Here is a 21,666-nt window from a genome sequence, read left to right as displayed (position 1 = left end):
TTCACTGCATCTCATGGTCTTCATCAGCAAATGAAAGCGACTCAGGTGTCAACACGTGAACTACAGTCTGTCGAGAACATGTGGGCTGATAAAAAGTGGCGCCTGAGTTATTTCCATTCACTGATGAAGAACAGGAGATGTGGTTGAAAGCTCAGTAAAAAACCTAATAAGTGGACCTTGAGTCGAGATTATTTTGTCACAGATACTGATCCCATGAACCAATGAACTGCCATGCCTGAAGTTGTTCTATTTGGCCTCTGAACACATCAACTGAAAATGTTTATATTTTGCTTCATTCAGTTGAATTATTTGCAAGTTATTGTGTTATTTCTGTTATTATTTAATTTGTCTTAACATTTAGACAGTTACACTAATTTTGGAGGATATAGATGGTTTTGGAGACACACAACAGGGTAAATGATGACATAATTTAGATCTATAGACAGATAGATGGATGGATGGATAGACAGACAGACGACAGATGGATGGATGGATAGACAGACAGATGGATAGATAGATAGACAGACAGACAGGTAGACAGACAGACAGATATTAATGATTACCTTCATGTACTAATAGATAAGAAACACATAGCATGAGGTGAAACGTTTTCTTTTTATTATTCATGTTACATATTAGGTGTCAACGCAGAGTATACATGTACAAACGTAATGTCTCCCAAAATACATCAAACTGAACTTGGACTTGACTACTTATCAGAAAAAAAAGAAGACTACATCTCCCAAAATAAACAATGTTCCTCAATGTTGATGTCTTCATTTCCTCCTTTTTTTTGTTATGTTTTAAAACGAATCGGGTTGAGTTCCACCTCGAGTACGACCTATAACAAGCACTTAACGGGTATAGACATACCATAGAAAACACACAAATACATTCATCACCATCGCCTAGAAAGGTTCAACACACCCCTTCCCTAATCAACTACAGTCAAATAGTCACCGAGGAGGATGACAACTGCAATCAACATAAGTTCACTGAAAATGTACGCAGGAGATAATTCAACAGAGGTCGGCTTTGAAATCAAATCTGAGAGAATTGCATCGGTTCGATTATAACAGTATAAATGCTGTATTTGTCCTTTGCTTTTGTCAACTTGAACTGTAATGCAGTCTTTCCTGAAAGATAAAACTGATGAATGTATACGTTTGTGTTGAGTTTTATCGCACAGATTGCTGAAATAAACCTCTGTATAAAATATAAACTCTGAAACTTGCACCACAGTTTTCTAGATTTATGTGACCTGTTTGCACGAAGATAAAATCCAACTCCAGCAGCTCACTTGCCTTATGAATTTTCTACTTGATGCCATGTTGTATTTTCTAAATTATAGACTGTTAGACCCTGGAAGAAACTATGGGTTTGAGTTAGGGAGTCGGGCCTATCAGTGTCTTCTTTACCTGTACTGTTACTTTGAACGCAAGGATTGAACTCCCTACGACGTGAACCTGAACCTGAACTGGACCTTTACTTGATCTTCATGACATGTGGCACCCATCAAAAACAAAGCAAAAGAGAAAAGAAACGCATTCTTTCAAAGTAATTTCCATTCCGATGACTTCAAACAAGACATTTCAATAACATGTATATATTTCTTTTTTTGTTTGGAATGTACAGTAACATCACAGTCCTGTTCCGATAACAACTCAACATCATAACTGGTCCTTGTTACCCATGTGGTTGTATCTGTCAACTGATAAAGAGCCATCCTCTTGTCTAGTAGCAATACGGCCTCGCTCATCTCTCCGTCGTCTGATTGGTCGACTCGGGTCGGCAGACCAACCGGCAGGTACGCAACCCATATAGGCACTATTCAACCACGTCAAAAAAATAAAGTAAAGTTATTCGATCATAGCAATATATTGTGAATATATAATTCTATCTATAAAACAAAAGCCCTCTCGTGGCTCCTATTTCTAATACAGTAGTCTAAATGTAAATTATGTATGACAAAATCTAACATAACAAATAAGTAACCCCATAATAACATGTATACAATCTCTTATTAACATATGAGGAAAAATAATATGAAAACCTCCGGAGAATTAGTTTTTTATGAAGTCTGATGACAGGGCTCAACCACTACTGTCAGAGTTCCCTTCAGCAAGGCGTTAAAACTACAATACTGTACAAGACTGGCTGTACTGCTCCGCTTCATTGTGGCCAATAAAAGGTTACTGCTTTTTTTCATGAGCAGCCAGCAGCCATCAGCCAGCTGTCATCACGCCTCTCACTGATGAAGACGCACCATTCATCACTGTTTATTTCCTGGGCTCATTTCTCACTGAACTCCACGTGAACATTAACTATCAGTTGATGAATGAGCAATTACAACAGTGACGGCTGATGGAAGTGTGTTGGTTACTGGCTGTTAAGCTTGCTCATCTTTTGGATATCCATGTCAAATGCTGGGGGAAGTTATTTTTGTTACCTTCAAAGAGAACAAAGGGGTTACATCTTAAACTTTCTCCTTACTTAAAGTACCTACTAAGCAGTGATTTAGTGATTTGAGTCAGTTTATTCAGACGTCTAGATATTTAAACTAAATTTGGTTTGAAAAGTTAATCATTTTTGACCGCCAGGCTACAGATAATTCTTGTTTTTCTCAGCATTTAAAGGTGCAGTGTCTGGGATTTGGCACCATCTAGTGGTGAGGTTGCATATTGCAACCAACTGAAACTACTCTGTGCCAAGTGTGTTAGGAGAACTATGGTGGCGCAGGCAAAAACGTGAGCTCCATTTCTGCAAATAGATCTCCTGAAATTCTACACACTGTTCCTTTAAATGACTATACTTCAGTTCCAGGTTTGGTCTAACTACACATTCAAATACAGTAATTTTAACACTGGAAAAGCGCCTTTTCACAAAATGTAGCTAGTTTTTAACCTTGACCTTTTTATTCAGATATGTTTTGTGCAACAAGCCACATTGAGTTGTTCATTTTTTTTAATTTGACTTCTTGTATTGTGTTTCTAAAATATTCTTTTGGGAAATATGCTTATTCGCTCTCTTGCTGCAAGTCGGATATGAGGATCAATAACCGTTTCCTGGCTATATCTTCATGATAACTGCACAGACACGAGAGTGGTGTCAATCTGCTCATCGAACTCTCGGCCTGAAAGCCAATAAGTGTGTTTCATCAAACTTCGAACTAACCCTTTAAATTGGCAGCATGTTGTCTGGTGGAAGTTCAATGAATGATACTTTCAATTTTTTGCGATATTACTCAAGCAAGGAAAAAGCAGTAATCTTTCTTTTCTACATTTCTTGTACTATACTGTTGCTTATCTCCCTAGTGTTGTCTATCTAGTGTTTTATATCAAGATGTGACTACAATTAAAGACATGCTCCTCTCGATTACGAAAAGATTTACAAATCATCAGGAGGTTTAAATATCTTCATCCTCATCACTGTTAAACATGATAAATGCAAAGGCATATTCCAAAGTTAACAGTACAAATATCAGAGAAACACTAGCAAAGAGGGACATTTAGTAATGAGTAGTGAGTTATAATGATGTAGAATATGGTGATTCTATGAGAGCAACCTGGATTTGCAACGTGTAGAGATTTTTTTTTTCTTTTTTGTTTTGTTTGTACTTTAAACACTGCCACGTTTTACATACACAGTGTTCCTGTGGCAACTTGCAAGACAGTCATGGCGTCTCGTGTTTACTCCCTTCGTGTCAGTACAAATTCACGTTCTCCCACTCCACAAGGTACTGCACCTTCCCGTCTGGTGTGACGCGCCTCGCCAAGATCCTCACCGCCTCGCCTCCTCCCCAGCTCCTGGCCACTGTCCCATCCCCCCCTCCGGCTACCACCACACCTCCTCCACCGCCACCTCCTTCTCCTCCTCCTCCTCCTCCTCCGCCTCCGCCTCCTCCTCCTACGCCGCCCCCTACGCCCATACCGGCCTGGTATGGGGGCATGTCACGTAGGATGAGGGGCTCCAGCTGCTTCTGCCCCGGCTGGTGTTGGTGGTTGTTTTGGTCGGTGTGATGGTGCGGGTGGGAGTGGTGGTGGTGGTGATGGTGATGGTTGCCGTTAGAGTTGAGAGGGTATGGGAAGCAAGGTGGTGGTACTCTGCAGGTGTCCTCCGCGCTAGGAAAAGGGAGTCAGGAACAGGGACTGAATCATCCAGGTGTGGTTCACCATCTCAAACATACTGCAACACCATAGTATCAGTGAAATGCTTTTTAAAGGTTTGCTACAAATACAATGTAGTAAATAACTAAATAACATGTACAGCCTGAAGCATTTGTCGAGGCCATGAACATAAAGTAGACTTGAAGCTGCTCTAATGACTATGTGTAAGGAGAACGGAGTTACTCATAGTGATTAACTCACAGAGCCACCCAACTACAGAGCATTTTAGCATCTTTTGGGTCATTGCTTTGGTTTTTACGGCCACAACTTTCGGTTTACTCATTTACGTAAACCTCATTTTCTGCAGTTTTCAGCAAAAAGCTCTAAAAACCAACTGCACGCTACCTGCCCACCAACAAACGGCGTTAGCTGGTAAATATATTGCGGAGCATTTGGCAGCTAAACAGCCAGAATCTATTTCCCTCAAGAGTCGAAACCAAGACAGAGCTAAATGGAGAGGGTCGGGTCGCCCGATGAATGCTAATGTTGCTCTCTGTCTGCTGGATGTGTAAATAAGCAGCTGTTTGCTAACATGTTCCCCTTATTAAATGTATTAAGTGAAAATATGTCAATGTTGTGTTTACACTGCCCCAAAGTGGCCAAAAAATTAAATCAATGCAGTTTCAAACTGGATGAAAATAAATAAGAACGACTCTGTACCGGAGTCATGTTTCTGAATACCGATTAGAACCAATTATTTCAATATATTTCTACTGAAAAACATCATAACACAACTCCAAAAAGTTCTAAAGAGGCCAAATGGATGAATGGAAACAAGTGGCAACTTATGAAATGTGTCTTGAAAACTTCTGATATCATATGTTGATTACGTGCAGTCATCTCAAGTTGAAACGCATCAACAGGGAAATACAGAATTCTGTATGTAGCACCTTGACAAATGCTAATATGTCCAACTGTTGTGAATTTGGTTCTAACAAATCTCCTGCTTTATTCTCAAATGTCTTTAATGCTACTCTGAAAAAGTGCATTTCTACAACCACGGTTATTTTAGCTTTGTAACTGTGTAACTGCCAAATTGTCCATATTTATTATTCTGTGTTTGGTGAAAAGGGTCAAGACCCCACGTGTGACTATATAACTCTATACATGTCAGGAGTTACTACAAAGGAGAACGACAGATGAGTAAAACCTGTTGTAGTGATGGAGACCCCTGGAGAGAGCAGTGTTTCCGTTGTACGTGCTGTGGTACAGAGCGTACATCCGCTTGGGAGGAGAGCTGTGGACGGGACGCACACGGGTTAAAGACAACAATTGTTTTGCTACTTTATTCTAAAAATATATATATTTTCAACCAGCTGTGTTTCAAAGCAGTAAGTAAAAGTCTATAATTTAAAGGTTCAGTTCACCCATAAAATTTAAACAACAACAACTTAAGTTACAAGATATTTTGCACCAAGACTTCTGTTGTCATCCCCAAAACTATGCCGGCAAAAAGAGTTTTTTAAGTCACATGATTAAAAAAAGTATTTTGTCTGTGTGGATCTGTTGTGGCAGCAGAGTCAATGCCAGGGACATTTATACAGCCTTTCCATCACAAACAGTACTTAAGTTCATAGGCTTTTTTCAACCAACAGTTTGTACTCTTTTTTTTCACCAAAGTTAGCACATTTTTTAACTTATGAAAACATGCTAAAAATAGGCGAGAGACTTTTTCCAGGAGACAAGTAGCCTTCCCTTTCTTTGTTTCCGGCGTGTCAGGTTCGATATCGCGAACAAAACAGTGAAAATGTTTCGGTGTTTACTTCTCTTTCTTTTCTGTTACTCATTCAGTCATTCTTTCAAACTCGGTGCCAACTAATTTAGAACCGTGTGCGAGCACTGCTTGGACGGAGACAAATGATATTTAGCGTGTCCTGATAATTACTCATGACTACTGAAGATTCATTTTTCCTGGCAATAAATGCCAATTGTAACTTCTTCCACTAACACCAAAAGCCATATGTAAGTGAGAGTTAAGTTTTCTTTAGACTTGCGCTTAGCACCGCGAGCCTCTGCAGATGGCGCGCAAGCTCCGAGCAAGCGCAATATATCTCATATATTCATGGCCTACTGTACACCACTTACCTCGAACTAAGCTCCTCCTCTGACTTCCTGGAGTTGTAGAGGCTGGCCCCTTCCATATAGCCATGGCAACATGGCAGCAGCTCAATGGGGTTGGCAGCAACTGGGGGTGGACAAGCCTGGGCACAGGAGACACACACACAGATCAGCTTGTGTCTGGATGCCAGCATCATCACAGGAGTCAATCAAGCTCCGATACCTCCTGCGTAGGGAACGTTGAGTCTTGTGATAAAGAAAATCAGTGTGAAAACATCTAGAAACTGAGTTAATATACATTCTTTAGAGCTTGAATTACATGCTCCTGCATTTCCTGAGCGCAGATAAGTCCATACTAACAGAATGAATGGATGTGAGTCACATCATCAGGCACTTAAATGTATCACCTCCAGAGCACATCCCATGGAGCTGTCTGGTTAGCGAGGCAGCTCTCCTGACACGAAGACTCGCGACCCATGGAAAGTAAGAATACCGGAGCATCACCAGAGCAATCAATCACTGGAAACATCATCTGTGTGGACGCCACCTAAAGGTTGCTGCATTTCTCAACGCTTGGACTGTGACGCACGGCACCCCACTCTGACCATTATCATTCTCTCCTCAAGCATTACTATTAGAACAGGAGATTATTATTCAGTGGCCTCAGTCGACGTCTGTGCCTTTAAATGGATGCGCTCTGTCAATACTGCACTGCCAAGGTGCCAGCGCCACCTGGCCGAACTGTAATCGACTGCAAAGTGCACTTGGAAGTGATCCCGGGCTTCACATATCAGCATTCCTCCCCGTCTCACTTTCCCCGCGACAACGAACCTGCTCCTCCAAGACGGACGGAGATTAGCATCAATCAGAGCGGCAGGCACAATGGGGCCTGGATGTGCCAGAGTGAAAACGAGTGCTCGGTGGAGAGCATTGTTCCAGGATTACTGTATGTGCACATACACGGATCAGAGTGTTGTGTAGGAGGACCTCAGCACAAAGAGCGCTCACCGTTCAGAACGCTGTGTAAAAATAGTAGCTGCCACATGCGACGTTTCATTGTGATCCGCCGGGAATTTGGGTTTGATGATCAAGATAAATGTGGTGCTGAACTGCAGATGTTGATGAAATACATGAGCGGGTTTTTCCGCGCAGCCGAGTTTGTATTTGAATTATACATTTTAACTGAGGCAAAAGCCCGACGCTTCCATCTCCCGCACGCTACCTTTAGTCTAACCAAAGACATTAAAGTACAGCAAGACGCAGAGGAAGAATACCGAGGCACTGAGCTGCATTGGGTGTTAAAAGACACGCCTACTGATTCAGACTGCGAAATGAACCTTCATCACAGCGGTGTGACTGACAGGTTATTTGGATCATGGAGAGCTGTTTACCTGGATGCATAGAAGAAAAAGACAAGGATAAAAAAATAAATCAGAGGTTTGGTGGCCCAGACCCCCCTCCTCGCCCTGAGCCCGAGACAGAGGCACTGACCTGTGTCTCCATGATGCGACGCTTTGATTTACGCGACTCTGGCCCCCCCACTCTCCTCTGGCAGGGTAGTGACAACGGGCTGAAGTGAACAAAAACACACATAAATTAATAAACAAGCACACACACACACACACACACACACACACATAATCTCAGTGTGCAATGTTTAGTTTATTAGTGGGTCCCCATAAAAGCCTACTGAGAGGTGTAAAACACAAGACAGTGAGATGATATACTGAATCATTTGATATATATTTTATATTAGTGTGTTTACATATATATGTACATGAGGCCAAATATCATCAACAGGAGGTTCAAACATATGGAAAGAATAACAATTTCCCTCCTTCCCTTTCTTCTTCTTCTTCTGTTTGAAACTGAACTTGTCTCCTGTAAACCCCCAGAATGGCCCCTTAAGGCTGCAATGTCAATAACAACCCATAATTTGAAAATGCAGTCTGGAATGATCAACAAACTCTAATTAGAGACCCAAAGGTAGGAATTGAAATGTATATTTTGTCCTAAAGACAAGACCAGAGTCGTTAAGACAGGAAGGATTTATCCTCGTGGAAGCATGAATGTGTCCATCAAACTGTTTGGTAACTGGAGCGCTTTGGAAGCCCAATGGTTTCAGGGCATGCAACCCAATGTTGTCGGTTTAATTGCAGCCGGGGATTTTTGGTACTGTCGAATGTCCAATAGAGGCGAGAATGCCCAAAAATATTCTTTTGAAAAAGTATTAAATGGAAATCTGGCCCTTGATTATGAGATATCGTGTGCATAAAGTTGACATTTTGGCCTGAAGGTGAAGCAAAATATAAGCCACTGTCTGACATTGAAAATAGTTGACTTTACCTTCTGGAGAGCATTAATGTTCTCAGTATATTTTGTTACAATCTGCCCTTTAGACTTTAGATACTTCAGATAAAACCTGTCTCCGGTATTTTGCATTCAAATATAATCATTTCACCTCAGGGTGGAGAGAAAGAGGAAAGCTCAGGGAGCGGAGGTTCAGCCTCTGCAGGCTGTGAATATCAACAGCTAATTTAAAGAATTCATTTAGTCTGGATCATAGTGTAGAAGATGGTGTTAGTGGAGGGGAAATGTTGACCTGGTGTATCAGGGGATCATTTAAATAATTAGAAATTATTTTTCTGTGTAGGACTGACAAATTAACCAACCAACACCACCATCTTACGTCCGCAGAGACCAGGGTCTAAATTAAGTTCCGGGGACATATTCCGGCGACATTTAACCCCAAAAGAGCCTGGTCGGAGGGTGGCACTGTGTGAAAGTACACTGGAGCTTTCGAGAAACACACGGCAACTGATTCCATGGTAATTCAGTCTGAATAAGCTCCAGCTAAATGCTGAAAATATTAACAAGGAAAAGTGTGTCTATGAAATCTGCAGACTACAGGACACACACACACACACACACACTTATGGGTGTAAAAACATAAGCACTCAGGGGGGCTAAATGCTCTTTTAGGAGAATAATAAGACACTGATACTTTTGCTGCCATATGAAAATTGCAGCCCTTTGATTTGCGTGTTAATTGTTCATGCGTAATGACTATATGCCCTGCGGGAATCCCCGAGCTGTTATTGAGATAAGAGCTGAAAAGAGAGGCGCTGTCCTTACACTGACCTTCTCCGGTGCGTGATGTTGATAGGCTGGTCGGTGATGAGGGGCGACGAATCGGACGTCAGCGGAGGTGGGGCTCGGACCTGGAGCCCAAAAAGACACTTCTTCTTCTTGATCTCCTTTCCAGAGACGAACCTGGGGCGAGATTAAATATACAGCTTAGTACGTTCTGGCGTTCTTAAATACTTTTTCGATGCTAATAATACATTTTACATAGTTTAACAACATGTACTTATTCTCCTGATAAAAAAGTAGACTCATGGACATTTCAAAGTCAGTGACTGTGTAATTAAGTACACATAATTAGAGTAGACTTTTTTTGGGGCAAGTTCAGTGAAAACCCACTAAAAGCAATTAGACCTCTTGACTGGTTATTGTGATTTAACACCAACAGCTTGTGTTCCTTCTAACAAGACAAAATAAGCACCAAAAAGTCTTTAATTTCCTCTGGTCTAATTGGCAGCTACGCTTTATTCAAAGCCACACGTTTTCATTTGGCTCATTTCAGCCTGCGTGTCCACCGTCGCAAGCCGCGGAGCACTAAGAAGTCCCCTCTATTCATGGAGCGCTACTCATCAATCCGGTCATGTGTGGTCGGTGTTTATTCTACTCATCATATGCGACGACTTACCTGTCCTTGTGGGAGTTCAGAGCGTTGAGGAGATTGTGACAGCGGTCTTGCCTCGGCGTGTCAGAGAGCTAGAGGACAGACGGGAATGAAAAATCAAAGCTGTGTTTACACAGTGGACGGCCATCAGACAGAGAACCGTTAATGCATAGGACGGTTTTCTTTTACGGCTGCTGTAAAACCCTGCTGCCATGTGATGACGGGGCAAACAATACGTTTCAAAATGTCTTTTAAAAAAACAGCTTAAAGGAGAACCCAAAACCTCACAGGAAACGCTCATATAATCCCCCCCGGTGCGTACGTCTATCCACCAGTCTCTGTGGAGCAACTTCAGACTTTCAAATTGGTAATATCACAACTTTGAGCATCAGCACTCTAGTTTGAGGATTCTTCAAAACTCATTCATGTGCGGTCAGAGTGTCCTAGACTCTAGGACCTAGATCTTAAAACGATGCAACGTCAAACGCAACTCTTTGTGGTGTTCCCCTTGAAGCTGACGTAGAGGTCATGTTTCTTTTTTTTTTTTTACTTTCAAAATGTACTTTAATGGCAGCTAATAGGCTTTAAGTCTCAAATGCAAAAAAAAGGGCAGGCAGCATTTCACATTATTTCATCATGGTGCTTGAACGGGGAAATATCAATACCGCGCCCAGGAGCAACGAGTCCCAATTCTCATTGGTGAAGGACAGGATTTCATGGTCAAAATCAAAGTATTTCCTCTTGCAGCACAGCGAGAGATGGTAGAGCACTAAATGAGCCAAATCCATCCTGCATTTCAAACAACACAAAAAAAGATTCGATATCAGAAACAGGTAAAACATAAAACGATAAAAAAACATATTCAGATTCTTTTTTTTTTACATATTTCAGAATATTTGTGAGCCTATCTTGATATACCATATTTTTATCACTATATAAATATATTATTCCAACTAATTAGCGACATCAGTATGTGCTGTGTTGTTGTGTGAAGTAGCATTGGATAAAACCATTATAGGGCAGGTCCATCTGCTTTCATTTCTCTTTTCTTTTTTAGGAAACGCCGACTAAGCCGTTAGCAAAAAGGTAACCAGGGAAAGCTAATGAATAATGTGAACATCAGCACAAGCTGAGGGAACAGAAGCTGTGCTAAGTTTGGAAATAACTGAAAGGGTTAGTTTGGATATGTCAGGTTGTACGTATGTATAATGTAAATTGACAGTTTTGCTAAATCATACGTACTTCAACCAAAATTTGAATGTTTTGATTTGAATACTTAAGGGACACCATTGGTAAACTACAGGATAACATAAAAACCTCAAAAGGAAATTGTAATAATGGACCCGCCCTTTAATTCTTCTCTCAACCTAGACATGGAATGTACTGAAAAGTGACTTATTCTATTGTGAATGACTTATTAAAATGTGCTATGTGAAAGAAATTGGTTTGAACTCCTTTTTTTTTGCTGCAAACATGTCAGTAAAGGTTTGACTGTTAACATCACCAGGTCATGGGTAGTCTTTGGATGGTCTCGGGTCCCTTTGTACACACCGAGCACTGGAACTGATAAAACCTAAAAAGACACGAGGAAAAAACACATGAACATTGTTTTCTTCTCTTTGATTCATCAGTTTGTCGTTTACTTTAAAAAAACAAACAGCTGTCATCTTAAATCTTGTCTTTATGCTTTGTTGCACGATCTCTGTGAAAACTCTCTTTGTGCAGACCTCTTATCATTTAGTCCAGGTTCTTCATGTACAACGGGATTTCTCCCCCTTTACCTTCCTCACGGTCTACACAGGTCTCTGTTCTCTAGATATTTTATCATACGAATCAACCTGAACTGAAAATAAGCAGACAGGTGTGTGTGTGTTTCCCCGATAATGACATTCTATTGTGGGTGACCCTGAAAACAATGTGTGCATCTGTCCTTCCACGGTACATGCATGTGTTCGCTGAAGGTCATCGGGAAAGATGAAGCGCAGACACAGTATGACGGCAGCAAATGCTTGCTATTCCAACTGTGAACTCTTCCTCCATCACCTGCTCAGCAGATGTTGTACCAATCCGGCCTCGCTCTCTCCCCGACTGTCAATCTAAATCTAATCCCTCCTTTTCTCCCCCCCCCTCAGAGAGGTTCGGCAATAACAAGGTGTCAGGGTGGGTGTGGAGCCCAGTCCGCTAACACAGGTGGTTAATGACAATAATGACTTAATGGATGGATACATTTTATTACACGCTTCAGATGCAGCGCCGCGATCTGCATCTCGTATATATCCTCCCCTCATCATATCTGATCAACTACCACAGAGGTGATACGTCTGCTCTGCCGTCCTTCTGCTCTCCGAGTGTGTGTGAGGAGCTCTTGTCCCCGTAGCACAAGTCAGTGAGTACATTAAAACGCACACTAATGAGTTAGGCCGAAGCTAATTAAGGTAGTTCTCCGACAAGTGAAGCTGTCATGGAAACGTCTTCGTGTGATTATCTTAATCAGCCTGGAATCTACTGCTGAGACGAGGTGCGGCTTAAATGCGCTGCTTTTCTCTGGCTTACATGATTGTAAACTGAATATCTTTAGGGGTTTTAAATGTTGGTTAGACAAAACGTGCAATTTGAAGACGTGACCTCTCTCTGAGAAATTGCAATGGGGTTTTTTTCTCCACTATTTTCTGACATTTTATAGATTAAACGATTCAATCAATTAATCAGATGCATTTGAAAATGAAAATAAAAAGTTTGCGATCAAAGTATATTTAACTGAGTTAGCACAGGTAGGTTTCTGCTCACCTTGCAAAGTCAACACCATGTGGTGAGCAACCACTAAATAAAAAAATCAATAAGAAAAATCAATATAAACCAGGTCAACAAAGAAGTCACATGTCTCACACCAAAACACATTCCGAATATTAGATCCTGACAGAAACATCAGCAAGTTATTGTCGGCTAATATTGACTTCCCACACACACATATGTGTATCGGTATATATGTTGACAGATGAGCAAATAGAATGTGCAGCAACAACAGTTTTACAGGCTATATTTTTTATTTTTCTTAAACTGGCAATAGGCAATTTTTGCTTCAGCTTCTAATTATAAAGTAAAGGTTGATTTTAGCGCAACGAGAACTGGAAGGGGGTAGCGCTTTTGTTTCCCTGTTAGCTATCGGTAGCTATCGGTAGCTGTCCCCGCGTACTAAAGTGCATCAATGTACGTTTATTGCAGTTGCTATCCCAAGTAGAGGAAATGGCAAATGGTGGAACAAAAAAAATAAAGCGGTGTGTCCTGTACTGTGTTGTGTTGTCAACTCTTTTCCGATCAACAGTAGCTAGCTCTCGCTCCAAAAGTTGCTAAAAGTCGACAAATGATGTCACGAGCATACTTTGCATGAAGCTTAGTAGTTGTGTCGGTTGCAGCGAGGCAAAGAGCACCTGCTATTGGCTGAAGAGCCAATACTCTGAGCTACACAGAGAATGAATTACAATATGTTTTAATATATTTCTTGTTTTTTCCCTGATGGTCTGAATACGTCACTAAATTTGTCGCTAGTCGTGCATATGAACACATTCAGAGTTTTAAAATTGTTAATGTTTATGACAAATTCCTTTATATTCATTGCAATGACAAAGTTATAATTCTGAATATTAAGAATCCAGAGCTTTTCCATGCTCAGTAACCCACCTGTCTCCATACAGCAGTGGCTTAATTAGACACTGTGTGCAGGCCTCGTGGAACCACTGACCACAGCTTCCACACTGCAACATCTTCAGGTTCCACCTGCAGTCAAACGACACGCAAAACATCAAGACGCTTCAAACACATGAATGAACGCACGTGTCCGACATCTGCCACCAGACACGTTTGTATTTATGCATAATTGAGGGAAGACTGAGGGCTGATGACTGCGGCTGACAGTTCTCATTTTCTGAGCTGAGATGTGTCTTCAGGTGTAAACTCCCACCGGATCCTGCTTCTCATAAAGATACGGCAGTTTGGGAGTTTGTTTTATACTTATTCACGTGCCAGGTGGGTGGGGTTTGCCACATAAGCAAAAGAGTGCAACATAAGCAAAGGTGCAAAAACACAAAATGAAACACCACGAATGCTTTTAAAAGAGTTTGGTGCAACATTTCTTTTCTTTGATTGACAGCTCACCTCACAGTATCTGAACTGATGCAGCGAACATCTCTCACATCATTCCAAGAAAGTCAAAACAAACTCAAAGAAATCCTAACACAGTGTGACACATGTCTGATATGCTGCATGCAATTTGCAAATAATCCAACAAGACGACTTTGACTTAGATGAGATTGAGTTTTCGGAGTCGATGCCAACTGTTAAAGAGCGCACACGAGCTGTACATTCAAACTTAAACTGGCCTCTGCAGTGTCACTCACTCTCCAGGTCCGGCGCAGTAGCAGTAGCACTGCTGCTGATTGGTCAGATGCTGCGGGTCCCAGTCCAAAGACGACAGCTGGTAGGGAAGCCGGAGTTTCATGAATTGCATGAGTCGGGCGAAGCGTCCCCGCTTGAGCGCCCCGCCTCTCTGAAAACACAATTTTAGGACACAACTGATTGGTCGGTGAGCGCTCAAATCACTGTCATGTCAGAGCAGCCAGGGAGACGGATCGCATTCGGTGGGGAGAAGGCAATTCCTCTCATTTTATTGTCGGTCGGCCGTGAGAGATAGTGTCCGAAGCGGTGTAAGTCTGGACAATGAGATATGGACGTTGACCGATTGACAATTAACCGGGTGCTTTCTCGTCTCATATTTACAGAACTGGAGCACATGTGATTGATTGACTTTAAATGTACTTCTCTCAACTCCAGCGTAGTTTTTCAGCTTCACAACTATTGATTCTTCATGATTTCTTGGACACAATGTAGAACATCTAATATTGAAGTCAATACTGAGGGAATTAGTGTGCTTTTGCCTTGAATAAACCCATTTTCTGCTGTACACAACAGCATTGTTGGCAGCAGCAAAGGCTGATATATTTGTCCCATATTACACACTGAATGTTTTTTTTCCCCTGAGTGTGAGACGGAGAGATTAGCAGCCTGACCTTGGTTGCGACTGCAAAAACACATTGCCGACATATCCACGAATCGCTGTCAGCTTCCGGTTCGATGGCTGGCGTGTGGCACTCTGGATGATAACCTGTAATGGGAGGAGGAGGCAGAGCGTTTAATTCGTGTTTACAAGACAGACAGCCGGAGTGACGATAATGGCAGAGCGGCTCCATGTTTAGTGATCTGCTGGTTTTTCCGTCAGGGGCGATGCAAAACATTTTACTTTACTATTTGCATCTAGGGAGCAGGCAGTGTGTTTGTCTGCTTTTTGCCCGAAACAAACTGTCAGCAAACCTGTTAGTCTGACAGAGCCGTGACGACGTGACGGTAACATTTGCTGCTTGTCCTGCTTGTGCATCCTGCTGCCGAGTGTCTGTAGAACTTATTCCCACTTGCACTTTGGTTTATTTCATTTCATCCTTCAAACTTTTAAAGGGACAGTTCACCACAAAATCTAAAATACATATTTTTCCTCTTACCTGCGGTGCTATTTATCAATCTAGATTGTTTTGATGTGTGCCTAGTTCGGCCGTAGGAAGCTGTGAATTGTTGAAAATGCATTTGGGATTTTGGGGTGAAAACTGCCTCTCCACTCAACAATGTGTTATATTTTGAGTTACTTCACTTGGATGTTTTGCCTTCCGTGTGCAGAAGGATGTGTGTGCAGAGTTTGACACCAGACAGGTGTTTTTTAGTTTGAGGTTTGAGGTTTTCTCTGCTCTCCCTTTAAATCTGAGTTCAAGGCGAGCGCACAAGAGCACGATTGACATGTTTGGTAGAGAGTGGACTTTACAGTGAAGTAGGATATATCTTGTGTCCAGGAGTTCAACTCTTTCATAGATTCTTGACTTTTCAATGAGGTAGGAGTGGATGTAATTTTTTGAATTTTAATGACATAATTGATGCAATTTAATTTGTCTTGAAATATGTGCGGAGGGGTAAGTAAGACAACTTGTGGCATTTAGGTCTATGAATTAAGCTCCTCATGTCTCATGAATGTCTCATTCATTTCTATTCTAGCCAGGCTGCAGGCGCAACAATTCATTCCTATCATTTCCGATAGATGGTTTTCTGTGTCGTTGTTTTGTTTTTGTTTTTTTCAAACAGCAATGCTGTTGTCTGGCGTACTCTGTCAAATCTTCAAGGTCAGTGCAAGAACTGGTGGAGATCCAGCGCTTGACAGCGTATGATGAGGCGTGCTTCCTTACCGTGGCGACATTTAAGACAATTTATGAGGGGTTCTTTAAGAGGCGGAGCGTCGCAAATACAGCAAACTTCTTCCTCTCCAGCAGCGACTAAGGCAAACAGAGAAAGACAGAGAGAGAGAGAGAGAGAGAGGCAGGGGAGGGGAGGAAGTAAATGTGAAAGAGGAAGACAGAGAGAGAGAGAGAGAGAGAGAGAGAGCAGTCAACAGCATTAATTTATGTATATTGATTCACATCCTTGCCACCTCATTGATTTCAGTGTCTCCTGCACCCTTTCAGATTTCACTTCATTTGACGGGCGGATATTCAGCCTGGTCCTAACAAGCGTCCAACTTCCCCCTTCGCTTGATGTTAGGTGGAGTGGGGGCGCCATTTCCCTGAAGAGTCATTAATCTAATAAATTCATAAATAGACTCTAATACACCAATTACGTCTCGCCGTGCCCCGATCAGAACACTCAGAGCACTCTGAATCATAACCTCCAACGTGACTGTAATTTCTCTCCTGCAATTTTTCGATTCAGAGATCCTGACACAACCGGTGCAAAGAAAAACAACTGAGAAGTTTTAAGCTCACATGGGCAACGAATCACAAAAGTATTCCTTCAACTCTTTGGTCAAAGTTTCAGAGTGGAAACAAAGTAACAGCTGAGCTTATGTGCATTGCAAAACTCAATCTAAGAGCTTTTTTTTTTTACCTATAAGACACACAAAGTGCTCCCAACAGGAAGCTATTTAACTCTTCTAGCTGAAGGAAGAGGGAGTAATAAAAAAGGAGTTCTTCTTACACGAGTGAATGTCCTTCCTCAGCACCCAGAACTCCGAGTTGTCCTCAAATCTCACCAGACAACATTGCTTGACTCCATCTACCTGAGAGGGAGATAGCAGGTGAGCGAGAATGACTGACAAAACTAAATGGAACTCTTTTCAAAATCCAGGTGAACACACTCACTGACACACACACACACACACACACTCAGAAGTCTTTCTGTCACACACACACTCCCACATGCACTTACTCTTTTCACATTGCCGAGGTACAGTAGTCCATCACTCCATCGAGCCAACACATCATCTCCTTCACTTACTCCCCCCATCCTGAGGAGAGAGACAGAGAGGGGAGAGAGAGAGAGAAAGAGAGAGGAGGGAGAGCAGGGCTCATGTGAAATGGAAATCCGATTTATTCGCTGAATACTTTGCTGCCATTGCTGACAGAGGGGGTTTATGGCCCCGACGTTTCGGCTGGCTCTCAGACAGGCGGGCTTCGGTGCAAAGGGGTTAAAATCCCCCCCCCCACCCCCCACCCCACACACACCCCCCTTCTCCTCCTTTTAGATCAGAGCATAGCGACAGCCTGTATCCACCACAGTGAAAGATGAGAGTGAGTACACAACCAGAGAGCAAGACAAATGATTACTGCACACATGAAACACACACACACACACACAGAGAGAGAGAGAGAAAAAACACTGCATGATGACTGCTGCAATACAGTTTGATTGAATGAAGATCAGTGTGCGGCTACTTGAAAGCGTCTGCCAGGCACTTTGCTGTTTTCTTCTCCTCTCCAAAACATCCTTAAAACAACTTGAATAGACGCATGAAATGACTGCGCGGGCATTATCTCTGCAAGCATTTGTTCCAGTGCATGCACTCAAGTCAAGACAGACGCAGGATGCACAACAGTGCATGTAGCCTTTTGTGAATCACAGAAAGGAAATCAGGCAAATTCGCACACAGTGAGCTGCGCCGGTGAAGGGTACCTGTCAAGTCGAACTCCTTTCCCGTCGGGGTCACAGTGATTCCTGGGCAGGCTGGACATGCAATGCCCTCATCTGCTGTGGATCTCCGCTGCCCAATTACTGCCCGCTCGGATGCGCAGCCTGCGTGTTTGCAAAAAGTGGATGGTGTGCATGTATGTCCCTGTCTTTGCCAAGCGCCCGTGTGTGTGTGTGTGTGTGTGTCTGTGTTTGTGTGTGTCAGTCAAGCGAGGGGGGGGGAGGCGGAGGGGGGGGGGGGGGGGGGGGCAACTGACTGTCCGTCCGTCTCTCAGCCTAGTTTGTCCGTCCTCCGCGATGCCGTTTCGTCATGTTCCCGTCGCTTCCCCCCCCCCCTACTCCCCTACTCCCCTATCCCCCCCCCCCTCTCCGCCTCCACCTATTGATGCTATTAAGGCGGGTTTGTCAGAGCAGCGCCGGAATCAAGCCGCCAGAGACGCCATCATCCCTGCCTCTCGCTCTCGACCGACTTGTTGTGACGCAGACATAAAACACCGAGATAGAGTGGGAGGGAGATACCGATAGAAAGGAAGGGGGAGGGGGGGGGTCCGGAGGTGGAAGGGGGGTGCGTCCGCGGGGAGAGCACCTTCCCGTCTGAGAGACTGACCCTAAATCGTTGTGACAAGGTGGGATTGTGATGTCTGGCAGCGGGAGGGAGGGACGGCGGCGGAAGCAGCGCGCGCAGCGGCGGGGGCCAATTAAGTGGCCAATTAATGAGTTTAGCCGCCTCATTAATTGGGCTCGAACAAGAGGGACCAGCAGAGTTTAGGAAACCCGAGGGGGAAAGTTTTTAAACTGAGATGCTCGAGCAAGCAGCGCCGAACACTTGAGCTTGTCTCTGCCAGTATAAATGATATCCTCCGTTTTATATCAAACTAAAAGGAATTAAAGTGGTGTGTTTGCTGTCTTTATTAAAGGGGACATTAAAGGGGTGATTGGACATTATACCAACTCTTCTGAGTCAGGTTTAGAATGCCACTTATAATATCACAGCAGACTTGCAGGTATAATGATCTCACTCATATGCATCACATAAATTCTTACATGGTATTTTTATTCCTTATTCGTTTTTCTTTCAACAAATTATGCCATTTTAAATTTCGAATAAGCTCTCCAGTACTCTGTGCTCCAAACTGGACAAATATAGGCTCCCACATCTGCAGGACAGATGTGACACCCAGAGGGTCATCTCCTCTCACGAGACATCCGGGATGTAATTTAACGTGTGATGGAAATGTTGTTCACACAAAACAAATTATGGAACTGGTTACACCGGCTCAAGTCTTAAGATGTTTGCCACAATCAATGCAGACTGCTATTCCCATACAGCCTTAACAAATTAGGATCCAGTCATAAACCAAACATGCTCATTGCTGAATTTATATTAAATGCCAGAAAACATGTTTACTGCTTCGAAACAAAGGCAAACAAGAGGCCCAAACTGCTTTAAGAGAGTCACAGACACGTTGTTAAATTATAACAATGCTCAATTAAGGCTACAGTAGATTATACTCACGGTTAAGTTGCTTTGGAAGAATAACACATGTTGGTTACAGGCGCATGTATCCAAGCCAAGGTTTTGTTTGTTTATTTGTGTGTCTTTTCTTGTTTATTGATGTCTTACACATTACTCACACCAGCCAAGCGTGTGGCAACACCGCCGTGCGGTTCAAAATGGCCTCTGGCAGATTAACAAGTGGTGGAGTGCCAATTTCCTACTGTTACCACTAGGTGGCGAGCAAATACAAGGACAACGTCCTGCGCTTCAGTCTGAGAGATGTTCAGGGTCATTGAGTTGAGACTGAAGGGACCGGACGATATGATGAGATAAGACACGAGGACCCAACCTGGAGGTCAGGACCAGTGGTGGAATGTAGCTGAGTACATTTATTCAAGTACTGTACTTAAGTACAATTGTGAGTTACTTGTACTTTACTGAAGTATTTCCATTTTCTTCTGTGTATACTTCTACTCCACCACATATTGACAGCATTAGTTACCAGGTACTATGCAGATTAATATTCTTAATACAATAAATAAAACGAATACATGATGTATTATTATGGTTTATACTACAGAGTAGTATCAAAAGTAGATAAAATGGGCCCCACATTTTAGCTGCAACATTAAACACATGAAAGCACTAATTATAATGCAATGTTATAATACATATTATTCTGAAATGGGCCATTCAGCATAATAAGTACTTTTACTTTTGGTACTTTAACTACACTTTGATGCTAAAACCTATTTACATTCCGGTATTGCCACTTTTACTCACAAGATCTGACTTTTTCCACTACTGGGCAGGACGTGCTGAGGGCCTTACAACATTTTATTTTTTCTCTTGAAATGCTGTAGAGTTGTACCTCCTCAGGATTCTAAAAAACGATTCAAATGAAAGGACGACAACATTGCTCTTTGGTTAAACTTCTCACAACTCTTTAGGCATCGCTTGGCTTTAAAGAGCCCCAAACCTGAAAGGTTCTAAAACCAGTATGGTATCATATGACTTGGAAATAATGTGATTTGTATAAATTATAGCATGTATGTGTTTTGAAGTATGTGTGTCTTTGTGTTGTTTCTGGTCATTTTTTCCTCTTTGTTTTGTCAGTGAAACACGCAGTTTCAACTGTCCATAATGTGGCCTTGGTTGGTCTTATGGTTGCAGTCAGTCCCACTCATAATGGCCCAACAGTTGAGGTAGACAACAACAACAACAACAACAACAACAACAACAACAAGCCAGTCCTTTGACAAGGCAGAGAGAGCATCAGCCAATTAATCAAAGATCGTTAGGAGAGTTAAGCATGATACTGTCCGGATTAGTGTCATGATATGTCTTGAGACTCAGAGGCGCACGCCCTCACACACACACGCCCTCACACACACACACACACACACACGCATACACACACATAGGCACTCACACTCACACACACACACTATTGCACTTTGATTTGACGTCCTTGTAAAGCTGGAGAGTTTTACAGCCCAAGAGGGATAACATTTTTACAAGGTGATCATTCCTTTGGGTGGGTGGTGGGGCAGTACGGTTAAATTCAGTGTCATTTCAATGTCAGTGGCGGAATATTATTGTTGGATAATCTAATCTGTACCAATGAGCCACGTCTACCGATGCTCACCCTTTTTGTGCATAAAGGCTATTTTGCAAAGTAATTTGGGATTATGTTATAGCTGTCAAATAAATGTAGAGAAGTATAAAAAGTGCAATACTTGCATCTCAAGTGTAGTTGAGGAGGATTATAAAGTGGAAATACTTGATGCCTCTGGGTTCTTGGATATATGGTTATGTCACATAGGAATTGCTGAGGTGAGGTTAAGATGTCACAGAAAAGCGTGCGGACTGTCTGCGTGTACGTGCGCGCATGCCAATCGTGCGGAAACGCGTCTGTGCTGGGAATGTCTCCCTCTTCCGTCCCCGAAGTCACATTTACCCGGAGGGGCGTCGCATTGGAGCCGGTGTGCTGTGTCACACCGTGTACCACACCGGAGAGCTGCCAAAGCGCTGACTGCACAACATACAGGAACTGCGACGTCAGAGAGAGAGAGAGAGAGCGAGAGGGGAGGAGGAGAGGGGAGGGGGAGAGAGAGGAGGAGGAGGGAGTTTGCGGCATGGGCCAA

General features: G+C 42.7%; 1 protein-coding gene across 1 annotated transcript; it reads right to left on the bottom strand.

The window, feature by feature from the left end:
- Window positions 1-605: 605 nt before the first annotated feature.
- On the bottom strand, window positions 606-18,230 carry phf1 (PHD finger protein 1). The gene is made up of 16 exons (XM_076081278.1): window positions 18,007-18,230; window positions 17,263-17,341; window positions 17,032-17,113; window positions 16,248-16,334; window positions 15,033-15,127; window positions 14,364-14,512; window positions 13,648-13,743; window positions 11,474-11,542; window positions 10,635-10,758; window positions 9,994-10,061; window positions 9,366-9,497; window positions 7,716-7,794; window positions 6,252-6,367; window positions 5,317-5,403; window positions 3,746-4,121; window positions 606-1,827 (listed from the first exon to the last, which is right to left on the bottom strand). The coding sequence occupies exons 1-16, from the start codon at window positions 18,063-18,065 to the stop codon at window positions 1,756-1,758; spliced, it is 1,770 nt and encodes a 589-aa protein (XP_075937393.1). The 5' UTR covers window positions 18,066-18,230; the 3' UTR covers window positions 606-1,755.
- Window positions 18,231-21,666: the final 3,436 nt, after the last annotated feature.

This window comes from Anarhichas minor, unplaced genomic scaffold, assembly GCF_050575085.1.
Source record: "Anarhichas minor isolate MPS153535 unplaced genomic scaffold, ASM5057508v1 ptg000079l, whole genome shotgun sequence".
Lineage (NCBI taxonomy): Eukaryota > Metazoa > Chordata > Actinopteri > Perciformes > Anarhichadidae > Anarhichas > Anarhichas minor.
The sequence above is the reverse complement of the archived record's forward strand: the minus strand, read 5'-3'. Positions and strand labels throughout refer to the sequence as shown.

Excerpts from the sequence above, each read along its gene's own strand:
- phf1 (XM_076081278.1), bottom strand. The coding sequence starts at position 18,065 with ATGTCCAGCCTGCCCAGGAATCACTGTGACCCCGACGGGAAAGGAGTT. Across the intron at positions 7,795-9,365 it reads AACATCACGCACCGGAGAAG|CCCGTTGTCACTACCCTGCC; the intron begins GTCAGTGTAAGG and ends TGTTCACTTCAG. Across the intron at positions 4,122-5,316 it reads GGTCTCCATCACTACAACAG|CGCGGAGGACACCTGCAGAG; the intron begins GTTTTACTCATC and ends CCCTTTTCCTAG.